This window comes from Amblyomma maculatum, chromosome 10, assembly GCF_055883805.1.
Source record: "Amblyomma maculatum isolate TAMU_Amacu chromosome 10, ASM5588380v1, whole genome shotgun sequence".
Taxonomy (NCBI): Eukaryota; Metazoa; Arthropoda; class Arachnida; order Ixodida; family Ixodidae; genus Amblyomma; species Amblyomma maculatum.
The window spans coordinates 59,182,537-59,198,805 of NC_139353.1; the positions used below are offsets into that span (position 1 = coordinate 59,182,537).

Consider the following 16,269-nt stretch of genomic DNA (forward strand, 5'->3'; position numbering starts at 1 on the left):
ATGACTCGATACCATATCGGTGCCCCCGCAGCAAGACCATTTCGTGGACCCCGTGACTGAAAAGCAGGCGTACACGGAGGCCCGTTGGCGCGAGAAGATGCCCGCCGAGGCGTGGCGGCGTCCCTTCTTCGTAGCTACGCAGCACGCCACCTTCAACTTCGTGCTCATTCTGGTGTTGACCACCGACGTGGCCTGCAGCGTCGCCGAGCTGGTTCTGCGCCTGGGCAGCTGCGGACAGTGCTTCGCCACTTGGGTCCTGCGCTGGACCAACCTGGCCTTCGTCGCCTTCTACTTCTTCGAGCTCGTCTTCAAGGTGAGCAACACCTGATATTCGTCTGGGCAGTAAATAACAATAAGTAACCTGGCTTCAGAGCCGATGTACAGTGCGGTCCATTGTTAAAGTTAACATGAGACCACGTGGCTACCGCGTTTTGCAAAGCGCTGCAGAGAATGCCGGTCACAAGCGATGACACAAGTTGCATGCACAGTAAGCACCACTGGCTGCTCTTTTCGAGCATGCACATAGAGCCACCCATTCTCGCTAGTTGTCGGCGGCAGCGCCTTGCGAGTGTGCAGGCCATGTGATCACACGTTCCATTTAGCAGTGGACCGTACTGTACATGGGCTTGCAGTCGGCTACAGTGAGAGACTGTGTGTGAACTATTTGGCATAGGCCAGAGCGAGAAGCCCCGCATCATAATGCTCAGCGCGCCTTCCCAAGAAGAGTAATGCAGTTTGACATCTCATGTACATAAGCTCGCAGTCCCATTCATGGTCACTGAGATGACACGAGGGAACATGTGGTCGGACTAGCGGTTAACGCGTGCCTAAGCTTAGACATTTTGATATGCGATAACAAATGTTACACCACAGTACGAAAGGTATCCATACGTTACGCTGATACGTAACTAACATATGTAAAGTATGTGCTACTAACGATTACAACTAGTGAAATCAGAGCTAAACCCCACACGTCGATTGGAGTTTCTTTCCACGTTGCTCAGTTGCTCGCAGTGAAATCTGAGATACATCTCTGAAATTTCAGTAATGCGTTTTCCGAGCCTGTCCTGCCACAGCGCTTTTCAACGCGTCAGCGGCATATTCAGGCGTACAGTAAGTGTAAGTTGGATTGTCTCCATTCGCAGTTGCTAGGTCGTGGTCTGCGAGCGCACTTCAAAAGCTACTGGAACGTGGTGGATTTCGTAGTGCTGTGGGCGTCCATAGCGTCTGCGGCCATCGAGATGGAGATGGAACTTGCTGGCTCTTGGTATTCACCCTACATCGTGGCCATCCGCTTCTGCCGAGTCATCCGTCTCCTCCACTTTCACCGGCTCCTCCGCGTGTTCCTGGTCAGTACAGAGTCATTACCTCTGTCCCTCTTATTGTGCGCCAAGGCGGATTTCTTTTAATAAAAAATAATTTCAGACCACTTTCGTGACAGCTACCAGCATAAGCGGCGTTGCAGTGGTTAGTGGCGGGGGCGCCTAGTCATCTGGTTCTCTCTCCCTCTTTTGTTGGCAGCAGTGCACAGACCCTTAAGAACAACAAAACGCCGAAATATATTCCGTCTTCAGTATGCTTTGGGCAATTTATACCTTCTCTTCCCCTATAGTTTCGGTTTCCCCATAGTTTTGTCGTTCGACAGTCATGTGCACACAGCTCGAAAATTTAGCATCTCTGTTGGTTGGATATGAGCCCCACCACTGAAAGTGTTTCTAATGGTAACCACTTCTCGCGAAGTACGCATATGCGTATTTTTTGTATTGTGCTCTGTTTATTCCCTTATATGACTTACGCTAAGAGATTACTGGAGCAAGTACCCTTAGTTGTAGTCTACGGCCGTAACTTTATACTTCATCGCGCGATACAGCGGACAGTACACTGTTTCTCGGGGCTGTGTTCCTCCTCTCCTGCCAGTGATGTTCTCTCTCTCCTTTACCCTGCACAGCCGGTGGGCACCAAGGTTGCCGACGTGGTGACGAACCGCGTGAACGAGCAGCTCACCGCAGGCTACGATATCGGTCGTGGTTTCATGATGGGTCAGTACGAGGTCAGCAAGTTCCTGGACCACATGGTCGACTACCAGCCCATCGCCGAAAAGCTGCGCAAGATTTGCGGCGACAACCGACTTGAGGTGGGAAGCTAACTGCCGGGCGAGCACACGGGAAGCGGGGGGAGGGGGGAAGGGGTGGGGGGGGGGGTTGACTGGAAAGCACGAAAGCGAATTTTGGGACCAGCTGGTATATCAAATTTTTAAATAGAGCAAATAGAGTGATATAGCAGAAGTCTTTCATCCTGCGCATCGACTATTTAGACTATTAATGTAACAAATAGAAACCTGTTTTCTTTAAGCAATTAGCTGCGCAGTGGATATGCTGGCGGTCTCAAACAAGTCGCAGCTGTGACGCGAGGCCTTCTCGGATCCCTTTGTAGTTCCTCGTTGGCGTACATACACTTTGCTACTCGATTAATCACTAATCCCATAATTTGCACCTTTACTAACTCGCACATTCTGATTAACACAGTAAGCTATCGCATATTGTGAAAGACTACCCAGGATAGACATTCATCTCCGCTTTACCAATAATGTACGATCTGCCTGCGGGGCTTAGAAGCGGCGTGCCTGACACGGAATTCAATGGTCCGGGAGAGTTGCATTCCCACCTCACAGGAGGAGCCCGAATAGGGTGTGTGTGTGATCCCGTGACGTCCCGCAACTTTCCCACCAATCAATGTCTGGCCAGATCACCTACCGCCTGCCAAAGGCACGCTTGTGATTTTTCGCTTACAGCACCGACGCCGACAACGTCGACGCCATACTTTATACTTTTATTATTAATAATAATAATAATAATAATAATAATAATAATAATAATAATAATAATAATAATAATAATAATAATAATAATAATAATAATAATAATAAGTTTATTCGGACATGAAACATGTACAGGCGCCCAAATCTTTAACTGGCGTGCGCGAGCGGCGACTTTTCTGTGCGTTAGCGCCATATGACGGAGCGAAGTTGGAAACAGGATGAGGCTAAGCGCGTGCTCACAAAGCACGCTCAGCTGGACGGAACAGCCTGGCAGACGACGCGTCCAGCTGAGCGTGCTTTGTGAGCATGCGCTTAGCCTCATCCTGTTTCCAACTTCGCTCCGTCATAGGGCGCTGACGCACAGAAAAGTCGCCGCTCGCGCATGCCAGTTAAAGATTTGGGCGCCTGTACACAGAACATGCCCATAGGAAGAGGCAAAAGGAAGAAGCTGAGCGTCAAACCGATTTCCATTGTACAGGCGGCAGAGTCAAGGCACGTGCTCTCCGTATTTTTCGGAACGCGAGGAGTTATTTCACGGTGCCCCTTATTCCTTCGTAAGCACAGCCTGCTGCAATTTCTCGAAAAAATGATGAATGAAGAAACTCAGAGGATACTGTAACTCGAGATTCAATGATAGCCAGCACCTGAAGCATTCACATTTCACGAGTGTTGAGACAAACAGTGTGAGAGTGGCATGTATTTCTAGGGTCGTCTTTCACTGTTATGGACCACTATTTTTCATGCACAGTCGCTCATCAAAGCGCTTCTCGCCCTCCCCTGCGGATTGTCGTGAAGGAAGCTTTATGATGTAAAAGTATCAGAAGATGTATATTTAAAGCTCTTAACCAATGCATGATTATAGAAGTGTTCCGGCTGGTCGTTAAAGCAAAGAGAGGAGTCACATGGAAGAAGAAATACACAGTCGCAAAGCGACGTAACTGTGGACCACTCAGCATTGTGTATTGCATGGTTCGTTTCAATAAGGTTATGAGCGACGTCATTGCAGCTCCCCTCCTTCAACTCTTCGAATGTTCACCGACCACCCTCCTATTACGCCGACGCTCGACATGGGGGTTGGAGCTTACAATGAAAAGAGGGAAAAAACTTCATTCTCATTTTAACCTGATTTAACATGCATTTCCTGACCATATGGCGCACGCGCAGATCGTCCGCGAGCTGGCGACGCTCCAGGATAAGTACCCCAAGGTTGCCGTGGCGGTGAAGACCCGCAGGGCAGTACGCCACGTGCTCAACACGACGCGCGACGAACTCATCGAACTCAAGGAGGCTGGCATGCTGGACGACAGCGTCTTCCATGCACTCATGGAGGTAGGAGTGCATCCTGTACTTGAGGCCGGTGGTGGTCTTATTATAGGTATAGTCACGCGCACGATGTGCAGACGCCGAGATGGTGACGTGTGCAACGGGTATTCAGTAAGTTTCTTAAGATGTTAGTATTATATTGTGCGTTATAGTTATGTGTGCCGCTAGCAACCTCTTCGTGGACTGCAAAGCGCGTACCCTCAGCAATTTTTGTTGCCTTAGGAAGTAGCCGCAAGTCATAACTCGAGTCCTGGATGTAATATAGATGAAATAGAACAACCGCTCCCGCCACTAGGTTTTGTTTGGTTTAGCTTGGTGTGGTTTTATAAGGTATAACGTCCCAAAGCGGCTCCCGCTTTGAGAGAGACCATAGCGGGGGTTCTGAAAATTTCGACCACAGGGGGTTCTTTAACGTGCATAGACATCGCGCAGCACATGGGAGCCATGCTTTTTGCCTCCATCGAAAAGCGGCCGCCGCGGCCGTGATCGCGAAAGGCGGCCTTGTGGTAAAGTACGAGATGATTCAGACCTGACAATCAGCTTACGCAATAACTGCACCAGTTTTAAAAAGTATAACAGTCATCTCAAGGCAGACCAGCATGTGTTATAGGAGAAGTTACTATATCTAAAAAAAATTTGTCATTATTTCTGGATATTCGTGAAGCAAATATAAATAAAGGATTCTTCTGCAGCAAACACAAATGCTAACAGGATGCCTTTTCTTCGACCGACCAGAGCGCCACATTACCATTTGATCCCGCATCTTTTGGCACAGCAGTCGAGCGCCCTAACCACTGCGCCACCGCGGTGGGGCCGTAGGAGAATGAGACCAGACATTACCGGCTGTCGTAATCAATGCTGGTAAAAATGTACCAAAATTGTTGTGCCCCTTAGAAAGAGGACATTCGGAATTTGCAGTTCAGGGTCGGACCTTCGCTTCAGTGGCTTAAAACAAAAGTTTGATAGAACGGATATCAAGGTGCAAAGAGACAGCTATTAGCTGCTCATGACGTAATCACTACACTGTCACTTATGCCATCCCTGTTCGGACCGCTCACTATGTCGCATTACGGCATTTTACACTGACGTCATACATGACGTCATCGCATGGTTGCCATCAACATGGCGGGATGCACTAACACCGTAGAACTGTAGAATTGATAATTTCGCCTCTGCCCTACCATTTGCTAGCCTTCCTAGTTAGCTCAGTTGGTAGAGCGCCTGCCCCAGACAAGCGATGGTCCCTGGTTTGAACCACGTACCAGGACTTTTTCTTTAACTACGAGATTTTTTTAAAAACGAAAACTGTGTAACTTTCCTTTGTAGCCGTATGGCTGCATATTGGTGGATGTTAAACAGTAATCACTGTCGTATTACAAACCTACTCCGCCTTTAGGGGTCCCCTAAAGTTTGGACTAGAACCAGAAAAAGTTCCGTTAACAACTTGCATTGTTAAGTTTGCGAAATTTAAACACATTTCATCTGTTTGTCTTCAAGTACATCGTAGTTTAAGCTAGCTATGGCGTCCGTAAGTGCGGACTCTGCAACCTGAGCTTCATGCACGGGTATGATCATGCGCAGTCCATCGAGGAGAAGATGATGCGCCTGCACTCTGCGCCCACAAGCATTGTTCCAGCGCCGCCCACGGAGCTGCTCAGGAATGTGAACTGGATCAAGGGCAACGAGGAGCTCTTCAACCACTTCAAGGTAGGCGACTGCAGTGCAGTCCTCGTCTGCGTTCTCGAACTCCGCGAAAGGCAGCCTTGTGGCAAAGTAGGCTACTAGCTAGATGATTCAGACTTGGCATTCAGATTATGCAATAACTGTACCAGTTTTAAAGAAGTATACCAGTCGTCTCAAGGCAGACCAGCAAATGTGATAAGAACAGTTACTCTATGTCAAAGGAATTTGTCATTATTTCTGGGCATCGCGAAGCAAATATAAATAAAGGATTCTTCTGCAGCAAAGACTACGACAACAACGGGATGCCTTTTCTTGGATCGACCAGAGTGCCACATTACGTAGTTTGTAAATGTGTATGAAGGATACAGGAGAAAGGACGAGTAGGCCTACACTTCTGCAGCAAACGAGTCTGTAATGTTATTGTAACTTGGCCCATGTTGGCTGGTACTCATCTTGAGAATATGCTTCCCTGTAGTCCGGATCTGAGCACTTTACAAAACTGCTTGCCGCTGGTAACATACATTGACTGAAGGGAGGCAATTCCGGTGGTCACATGCAAGATGCAAGTGGTACGGTACAGTGTGTTCAGCACTTGGAAAGCAATGCTCCAAATAACGTTCATGCATGTTCGTTGAAAATTTGAGCTAATCCAGTACTCCACGTAATAATAATGGGCGTGCACTATTTAGATACCCCCGTAGTTCTCAAGCTACAGGTTATAAGAAAGTTTCTTTTTTTCACCTGTAACCGCTGGTTCACATGTGCGACTTGCAGGAAAGGGCGACCCTACAGACTTTCCCATCTGGATGGAGCCTTGGCAAAGAAGGGGAAGAGCCGAGCGGAATCTACATCATCGTCTGTGGTGTTGTCAAGGTAAGAAAGGGAATGGAATTATTGCGACGCCCTTATACACTTTGCGCACTCAGGCGTTTTAGTATAATGAGTTTTCATATTGCTTGCCTGCAAAACTAGACGCATATACACAGTGTCCTCGTGGGCATCAAAAATGAGGCTTTCTTGTAAAAATATATCTCAAGACCTGTAATTATAAGCAAAGTTTCTGTTTCTTTAAAAGTCGTCTAAGGCACCAGTGAGGTTGCGAGTGAAGACAAAGAGGTTTATTAACGTGACCCGTATGTGTTCATGTTCTGCACATTATGCGTGTTAAGAGCAGATACTGAAGAAGGCCCCGAAAAGTTGTCATTTTGTCCTCGTGGGCAAACCAGGCCTTCTGCGCGTTATGTGGTGGGAAAGTAATCGACGTTGCAGTGCATTGGTTCCTGGACAGTTCCATGTGTCAGATGAAGTCATTCACAAATGACTACCCAATGACCGAGATGGTTCGCACAATGACTGCTGCTCGTTTTATCCTCCTGGATGCGCAGATCGAAGGCACGGTGACGGAGAAGGACGGCGGCAGCCTGCCCAACACGGACTCGTACCACTGGTTCATGAGCGAGGGCCACCTACAGGACCTGCTGACAGTGGGAGCCGTGCTCGGCGAGCTGGGCGTGCTGACGCGCAAGCCGCGCCAGACGCGGGCCACGTGCGAGACGGACGTGCGCGCCTTCCACGTGAGCCAGACGGTGATGCTGGAAGCGCTGGCGCGCTTCACCAGGCTCCCGTCGCTGGAGTATCGCCTGTGGCGCAGCTGCGCGCTCAAGGTGGCCCGCAGCGTGCTCAGTCTAGAGCCCAAGTACGAGGTGAGCAATCACCCGCTGCTGCCTTCTGCAGGCCGACTAACAGTGCACCTTTAAGGCGCGAAGAAACGATCCCAACGCTTGAGAAAAGGCGCCCCGCATTTGGCCACGCTAGGTGACAGTACTCTCGTGCACTGGCTCTCGCGTCGAGCAATGCACAGCTAAAAAGAGCGCTGTATAAATATGCATATGCTCATGTCGCTACCAACTGCTTGCTTTTTTTGCCTTAACATGCAGTTCAGCTCCCATTTGCAGCGGCCGCAGTTATAAGGAATACTCGCTTACTGCGAACAACCGCTATGCGCATGCGCAGTAAAGACCGCGATAGTGGATTTATAAGTCTCTCTCACCCCCACAGTTGTTGTTGAATTTCGTGTTAAACAGCGATAATCATCTTGTGAGATTGTTAAAATTACTTCTCTTTATCCAAAGGGTCGCTACGGTGGAGGGATTGCTGGTAGTAAACGCAACGAAAGCCATTGGAGTATCTGGCAAAACCTCAACCTTCCCTCTAAACCTTAAGCAATGGATCTGAAGTCCGGTGCCACTCACACCTATATTAGCTGTTGCTGTGGCGCGGAAGGAATCTCATGCCATCTCGACAGGCTGAGATCACGGGCCACCCTGGTACAAACCTCCAAGTTGCGTTATCGGGCACCGTTTTCCCCCCGCCCACAGAACTGGTCCCAGAACAAACTGATGATGCACCTGGACAACGCGTTCCTGCCGGACCTCAGCGCGGTAAACAGCTACCTGGTGCGACCGTCCATGACAGACGTCATCCTGGTACAAGGCGTGGCCACGGATGTTAACAACTCGGACGAGTTCCTGGGACCCGTGTGCATCCCAAGCACCGTCTACTCAATTACCCTCAGGGTGAGCACTCGCTGATAACCACTGTCAGATATTACTTCTGTGTAGTTCTGCATTGCTTCGGCCGCGTAAGTTGCACTTATAGCTCATGCATACCTTCGGTTGTCTGTGCATTCTTCCAGAGCAGGCCTTTCTGAACCACATGGTGTCCGGACCGCAGTGTTGTCGCAACTGTCGCAAGTGTCCTTGTGATGTTCAACAAAATTACGCAGACGAAATCCTAAATAAATAAAGCGTATTATTATAGTTAAATGCAGAAGCAAAGACTTTTTACTGTACCCAGGTATTTGACGGAAGCGCGCCTTTAATTTTCGAAACTAAAATTTTCAGTCAAAAAATGGCATTTTTCCGCCAACTTTATGCCGGTGTAGTGGACGTCTTAAAGATATGCATCACGTCAACTAGTCAGTTACAGGATGCATCTTCAAAAAACTGCAGTTGCCAACTATAGGCAGTAGTACGCCGCAGAATCAGTTTTTAATATTTCACTGTATCAAACATACCAGAAGCATCGAAATTCTGAATCTTTTACACTTGGCGTTTTATCTCGACACCCAGAAAAGCTTTAACTGCTTTAACAGCACACTACTTTCTGTCGCGGATGATTTATTGTGCCGGTTACTGCAGACTTGAGTTGTATCCGACTATAGGCGGTTAACTAAATGATAAAATTTACCTTTTTAACTCGCCCCGCCGCGGTGGTGCAGTGGTAAGAAGCCCGACTACTGTAGCGGCGTACGCGGGTTCGATCCCGACTGCCGGCGGCTGCGCTTCGATGCAAGCGAAACGGGGAGGCGTCCATATGCTGTGCGGTCAGCGAACTTTGAACATTTCCAGGTGGTCAAAATTTAGCCCTCCACTACGGCTTCCCTTTCTCTTCCCACTTTCATTCCCACCTTCCTCCCTTCCGTTACTGCGCGATGCAAGTGCCCACAGAAACAAGTGTGACAGATACTGCGCCTCTTTCCCTTTCTCTGAAACAATTATATCATTATTATTATTATTATTATTATTATTATTATTATTATTATTATTATTATTATTATTATTATTATTACCTTTTTAACTATCACAGAGAGGCATATGGTCGCATTCAAAGGTGTGTAGCCGACCAGCAGTAGCCATGTCTTACTTCAGGTTTTTGAAAACGCGATACCTACGGTGTTGTGACGAAACAGATATTGGCCAGTACTTGCGGAAATCGAAAATTACACGCCGGCCGCGAACGCACCACCACATCTATAAATTCGAGTCACTCCACAGCATCCGTGCTTCTGTTGATGAGGAAACGAGGAATTCACGTGGAACTTGCAGCGCTCAGCGTCAACCCGGTGCTTTAAACTGCGCAAAAAGTGGCCGAAGTTCGCTTGTTTCAGCGCCGACGGTATTTAAGTTTTCAAAAATCTAAAAACTGATAAACCAGGTAGAACTATATGAAGAAGATGGCTTGACACGGTATAAAAGAACACACAGCACGGGTAGAGGGGGGTTGGGGAAGCCTCAGTTCGCAGATCGAGCCATCGTTTCGACAAGTGGACTTGTCTTCGGGTTATAAAAACATAATTCTAATGGTCAGCTACAAATCTCTTTTTGCCACTAAGAACAGCCACTAAACAAAACTAGGTATAGATTTTTAAGCGTGCAATGTCTTTATCGCCTGTTGTCATAGGCCTTGAGGCGTCGTCGAGCCCAAACCGAGCGCAAACATCTGGGCACCAATACCCCGTCATCCGGGCACCGAAACAGGAACATCCGGGCACTGAACGAATTTAACGAGACCAGTTCTCCGCTCTCAAGGCCTCGTACGGGACCGGCATGTGTCCCAAAAATTATCTCCGCATCACCTAAACTTCGTCAAAATGTGACCGAATTATGCGTTCAAACTAATTTTACTATGATCCACTCAATGGCGACTTTCAAATTTAGGTACCGCCATCAAAATTGGGCACGCTTATTCATTCTTCGCGCGCAGATTCAATGGAGCCTTATGAAGCGAGGTAAGACGCAATCGCTTTGCGTTATACGCCAAAGCACTGCTCACTCCTGCCGACAACAACATGACTATGCGACCTCTTACAACAGTGAAAAGGCCGCGACGGAGCCCTTTGCCATATGCTTATATCTATTACGGGAAATAGGCAATACAAATTTTGCGTACTCGATCCATTAAATCGAAATGCAATTGTAGGTATAACTGATTAGAGAGTGGAAGAACACCTGCCGGTGCTTATGGAACCTGAATCTACAACTCCGAATTTCGCGTCCGGTGCTCTGCTCACTAAAGCTATTTTCCACTAATTGTGTTTATCAGTAATGTGAACCATCTTACTCATTATCACGATTTATCTGTTTTCTGACGTTCGCCGACACATATTTACTTCACCGACAAGCTAGCTTTTTACCTAAAAAGATTTATTTTTTTAATTAATGGCGGGTTCCCCTAAAACATGTGGTATAATGGCATGCCGTTAATTTGCATGAATTCCGCCCCGGCATCGAAGGACGTTTTGCCGAATCATCGACCATCCGAACACTCTCACATGCATTATAGCTTGTACTTACGGCCATTGAGGCGCGAAAGCCCTGCTCTGGCTGCCCCGAAACCCGAAGGCTTCAATCCCTAAGCCTAATACTAACTGCACAGCCACACTGTCGGCGGCTCTACATATAGTGTCGAGATTTTCGAGTAATGTGCAAACGTGTCGGTGCCTATATCTACTTACCCAGCTTGCTCGCTTTGGCGCGAATTTTGTCCCGCGTAAAGTGTTCATGAAGATTTACTTGTCCTCGGCACATGGCCATTGCGCAGAAAAACGTGTACAACGACCGCACCGTGCTGGTGATTGTGGGCGACGAAAACTTCACGCCCGACGCCAGTCTCGACTGGTCGGGCACGGGCCAGCATCGGCGCGCCAGCGTTATGAACAACTTCGGCCTGTGCCTGCTGCACGACGTGCGCCGTCGGCAGTCCATCATGCCCGACGACGACGAGACGCGAGGGGTGAGCACTCATATAACCTATTTGGAGAGATTGACTTGCACTGACGTCGCAACTGTGCATGACGACGAGGGAGGGGCACAGCGAGAGGCAGTGCGTTTCGCCTACCCTGTCCTGCATAATGGAAGTCGTGCATTGTTCGCCATCATGGCGCCCATGGTGTCACGTGCAAATAAATCATCTTGTACTGCACTGTGCCATATGGTTTATTGCATGCGCTTTTTGGAAGGAATACTTCTAAGTTTAGTTAAAACAAATCTATTTTTGTTCAAACCATCAGCACCATCCAAACATGTAACATCTGGAGTTTGCTGGCTGGGCATTTGTGTGTGTGTGTGTGTGTGTGTGTGTGTGTGTGTGTGTGTGTGTGTGTGTGTGTGTGTGTGTGTGTGTGTGTGTGTGTGTGTGTGTGTGTGTGTGTGTGTGTGTGTGTGTGTGTGTGTGTGTGTGTGTGTGTGTGTGTGTGTGTGTGTGTGTGTGTGTGTGTGTGTGTGTGTGTGTGTGTGTGTGTGTGTGTGTGTGTGTGTGTGTGTGTGTGTGTGTGTGTGTGTGTGTGTGTGTGTGTGTGTGTGTGTGTGTGTGTGTGTGTGTGTGTGTGTGTGTGTGTGTGTGTGTGTGTGTGTGTGTGTGTGTGTGTGTGTGTGTGTGTGTGTGTGTGTGTGTGTGTGTGTGTGTGTGTGTGTGTGTGTGTGTGTGTGTGTGTGTGTGTGTGTGTTTCATTAGCCTACTGAGCGAAAGTGATAAAATGGCAATGGTATTTAAATGAAGCGGAGCTCTGTCTACAATGTTCTCTTCATTCCCTTTCCTCGCTTTTCCTCGACACGCAGCGGTCGTGGTCGGACAACTTCCGACGACGGTTCATGTCGAATGCGGACCCATCCCAGCTGGCCGCCGGAAAGCGGCGCCTTTCGATGTTCAGCGCCGGCGACAAACTGGGACTGGACAACCCATCCTTCGTCACCGACAACCACCAGAACGAAGACAAGCCGGTGGGTCTCGCGGCGTCATGTAAGGTGGACCAGCGTCGCGTACTGCTGATGCACGCGCCCTCGATGCAGGCGGCGGAGGAGGGCGTACACATCGAGGCACCCTAGTGACATCTGGTGGTGGCTCCTTTGTACTGCCACTGTTTTAAGCAAGCAGCCTTTTAATTTATGGTTTAAGTATTTGCACAGTAATTTCCTTCGGTCGATTCTAAATGGTTGCAAACTCAGACATCCTTCGGTCCTCGTTGCGATATCCTCCGCTGAAAAATTGCCGACGTTTACGTTACTTCCACGGTGGTTACTTAATGCGAAATTTGAGTGTAGCTCATCAGCTGTTTCACCTTTTCGACAGATTGAGGCAAAAATTTCGAGCTAGACACGTATGTACAATTTGATTTTTCACACGCATTCCTTCAAGAAACACTCGACTAACAGCTCTTGGCTGTCATGAAAGAAGCTTTGTGGTCGGAGAAATGAAGATAGCAATTAAGTTATCAGGAGGTTGCGGGAGGCAGCGTGTGGGCCCATATGAACGTTGCGCGACGAACAGATAGCAGCGACTGACTAATGCCGCTGACCCCGCTAGCGAGTGAAGACTGAAGAGAACGTGACTGCGTTTCGGCTTGGGATGCACGCACTGTGATCCGCTGATAGCGAGCCGGCGTTTCGGCAACCGGAGAGCACCCTCGCCGCCGCGCAGGAAGAGGGGGGTTATAAGAAGCGACGAATGGGGGAGCGCGCGCAGCAATCAGATAACACGCGCGGTCGGCGCCACGCAGGAAGAGGGGGCTGAAAATGAAGAGAACATGACTGCGTTTTGGCTTGGGATGCAAGCACCGTGATCCGCTGATAGCCAGCTGGCGTTTCGGCAACCGGAGAGCACCCTCGCCGCCACGCAAGGAGAGGGGGGGGGGTATAAGAAGCGGCGAATGGGGAAGCGCGCGCAGCAATCAGATAACACGCGCGGTCGGCGCCACGCAGGAAGAGGGGGCTAAACGGGGGGTGGAGTTAGTATACCAGGCCGACGCCGACGCGAAACCCAGGAACGGGCGCCAAAAAGCTGCGCTCTAAAAAAAGGCGTGTGAAGCCTGTATCCCATAGCATCAGCACTAATTTTTATGATGCAGTGCGGCAGTTTTCCCACCTTACCACTTCATTGAGAATTTGATATTCGCGCACATTTTCGCGATACGTGCTTTTAGTTCGAAGGTAGATTGCAGCATCGCCCCTAAATGAGTTTTGTATGTTACCATCAACGCTTCTACTTTTCTAGTACCATTCTAGTATCTTCCAGTATATTTCTAGTAATGTTCGTCTTAGAACATGAGCTGTACTCTTCGGACTGCATTCCCAAGATCAAGTGGCGCCGCAAATTTGAATTTGAGCCGAGGCGCTGTAGTGAAGGGCTCCAGAAATTCCGGCCTCTTCACACTGCAACTCTCAAGGTCATTCACTTGTACGTCTGACCATGAGTCAAGAAGTGCCTAGGGGAGTGCTCTGGAAATTTCGACCACTTGGGTTCAAGGTCATTCACTTGCGCATTTTACCTGGAGCCGAGATGCCATAGTGGAGGGCTCAGGGAATTTCGACTACCTGGTTTCAAGGTGATTCAATTGGGTGTTTCACCTAGAGCCGAGACACCATAGTGGAGGGCCCTGAAAATTTCGCCCACCTGAGGTTCTTTAACATGCACTGACCACGCGACTAGGTGGGGGTTTAACTGCTTCATCGGTGTTTAATTGTTGCTCAGTCTCACCATGGTTGAGTCCTGTGCCAGCCCAAGTGTGTCAACACTTCAGCACAGGCTGATGTGTAGAGAAGCTTACATTCGGATAACTAGGTTTAACCAGGATAAACCCTTGAAATGTTCAATATTTTCTACAGATTTTTCTGTTAAACTCTAACAATCTTTTGTTTCTAGTAAATAACCTAGTAATGTTGGTTGCTACAGTGCTGTTATCGATGAGCTAAACAGATAGTGTCACATTACACAAATTAAAGAACTGGTTAATTCTAATTTCGCCCTAATAGCACCAAAACGTTTCTGTTCTAGTCCTCACATTGCACTATAAATACTTAAGTGATCCCAATTACATATCTCATAAGATGGGAAAGATTGTAGAATACAACTTCATTGTAGAAGTCAGCCGGACAATGTAAAGTATTCAAACTAAACGAGTTATTGAGTTATACGATATCAAAGCAATATGAAAATAACGAGCACGAAACGTTCAATCGCATGCAGCATTTTGCAGTTTATACCAGTGTCCTCAACAAGGCTGCAATTGACATTTAACAATAAATTCACACACAGTAGCAGCTCGACCGTTCGGCCTCGTGGTCGCTGCCAATTGCTCGAAATTCGGTCACAGCGGCCCCGTTGTGCACAGTATATGGTTGCGCATCTCCCTCAATGTAACTGTTTTGCCAAAGCACCTCATTATTTGCAAGCTTTCCACACTCCAGTTTCTGGACCATGTGAAAGCAGCAGTCAGGTCAACAGTGCACCACAACTCTCTTTCTAGATGCTGCCATAAAAACTCTACTTTATTTACTGGCTAAACTGGCAATCGTGACAGTTTTGATCACTATTTGTCCAGCCAAAAGGAAGTTCGAAATTTCAAATTCAGAGAAAATACCGATGGCTGTACAACTCGCATTGTCCCACATGAAAGTTTGCCCTTAGAAATCACCTAGAAAGAGGCTGCAAAGAGGGAATTTACTAACACATTTCAGCTGAAACAAAATGCCACCCGGATGCGAAATTTGGCACAAAGGATCTGAAGAATCCCCAGAATCTGCCTTCAAAGTTCCAGAAAACAGACACAAAAAAGCAAGAGTTTTTAATTAACTGCTGTGCAACAGCAAAATTCACTTCCCTGGATGTGAGGCATCATTGTCATTGTTCACATGCAAAGCCACCTCACGAAAACACACAGAATCTTTGAAGGTTATTCTTAAAGAGAACTTCATCTGTTATTGAGACTGCCTTTGCTGTATTTGGCACAAAGTGCTATGCATTGCTCAGATGTCGGTGTCAGCTACTTTGTATTGAAAATTGTGCATATTTCTTATTATGCACAGCTGCATAATTTTTACACAAGATCATTGCCACTTCAAGTCAAGGTCTAAAGCTTTCATGACAATGTACTGGATGAGGTCAATTTTGAGACTATGTTGTCATGAGATCAGTTTTGTACTTTTGGTGCTAATGACAGCTCCGCACCATAGACACAAAACTGTCACAATGATTCGCAAGTTTGGTGGAAAAAGCAACTGTTTTCAATCGGTCGACATCTTGGTAGGCGAAAGATCAGTCGTTTCGTTTGATTCACCCCAAGGATGATGTAAATGAAGTCGCAGCACTGATCTTTTGTGGGCATGCCGCTAGAAGGACACACAAGAAGTGTTTTCGGCACTCTAGTCATCTTTTTATGGTAGAACCCGAAGGGTATTGTAAGCCTAGCATAGCTCCTTGCTTGTGTTGACTTCTCTGTTAGTGTTCCTTTAGGCCTCCCTTGCAACACAGCAATGTTCCTTTTCAGAAATCCTGGACCGACAAATTCCGGGTGCGCTTTGGTCCCACCGAGCAAACAGCGGGCAACCCCACTGCAGGCAATGCACCTGACCGCAACAATCGACGCATGTCCATGTTCTGTCGCATGGAGAGGATCGACAGTTACGGCAACGTAAATGACCTGCAGGTATGTCTCAATACAACATGCTTGACAAGTGTCCATAGATACACACAGAAATACAGTATTCATTCACATTTCTCATTTTGTATGTGGAAATGATATTGAAGTTTGGTTCTTAAACTCTAACATAAAAGCCTCTCCCTGTATCAACCCTCAAAGGGCAATGAGCATGAATAAAGAAAGATTTCTC

At 47.8% G+C, this 16,269-nt stretch overlaps 1 protein-coding gene across 1 annotated transcript in view; it reads left to right on the top strand.

Moving 5' to 3' along the window:
• LOC146176602 (sperm-specific sodium:proton exchanger-like) overlaps positions 1 to 16,269 on the top strand; it is a 118,490-nt gene that overhangs the window by 98,919 nt on the left and 3,302 nt on the right. The window contains exons 14-24 of the mRNA XM_084582855.1: positions 32 to 313; positions 1,146 to 1,349; positions 1,949 to 2,134; positions 3,983 to 4,147; positions 5,723 to 5,848; positions 6,599 to 6,697; positions 7,210 to 7,527; positions 8,203 to 8,400; positions 11,207 to 11,398; positions 12,223 to 12,384; positions 15,927 to 16,085. Of these exons, the coding sequence (XP_084438981.1) occupies positions 32 to 313; positions 1,146 to 1,349; positions 1,949 to 2,134; positions 3,983 to 4,147; positions 5,723 to 5,848; positions 6,599 to 6,697; positions 7,210 to 7,527; positions 8,203 to 8,400; positions 11,207 to 11,398; positions 12,223 to 12,384; positions 15,927 to 16,085 (2,091 nt within the window). The remainder of the gene's footprint in view (positions 1 to 31; positions 314 to 1,145; positions 1,350 to 1,948; positions 2,135 to 3,982; positions 4,148 to 5,722; positions 5,849 to 6,598; positions 6,698 to 7,209; positions 7,528 to 8,202; positions 8,401 to 11,206; positions 11,399 to 12,222; positions 12,385 to 15,926; positions 16,086 to 16,269) is intronic.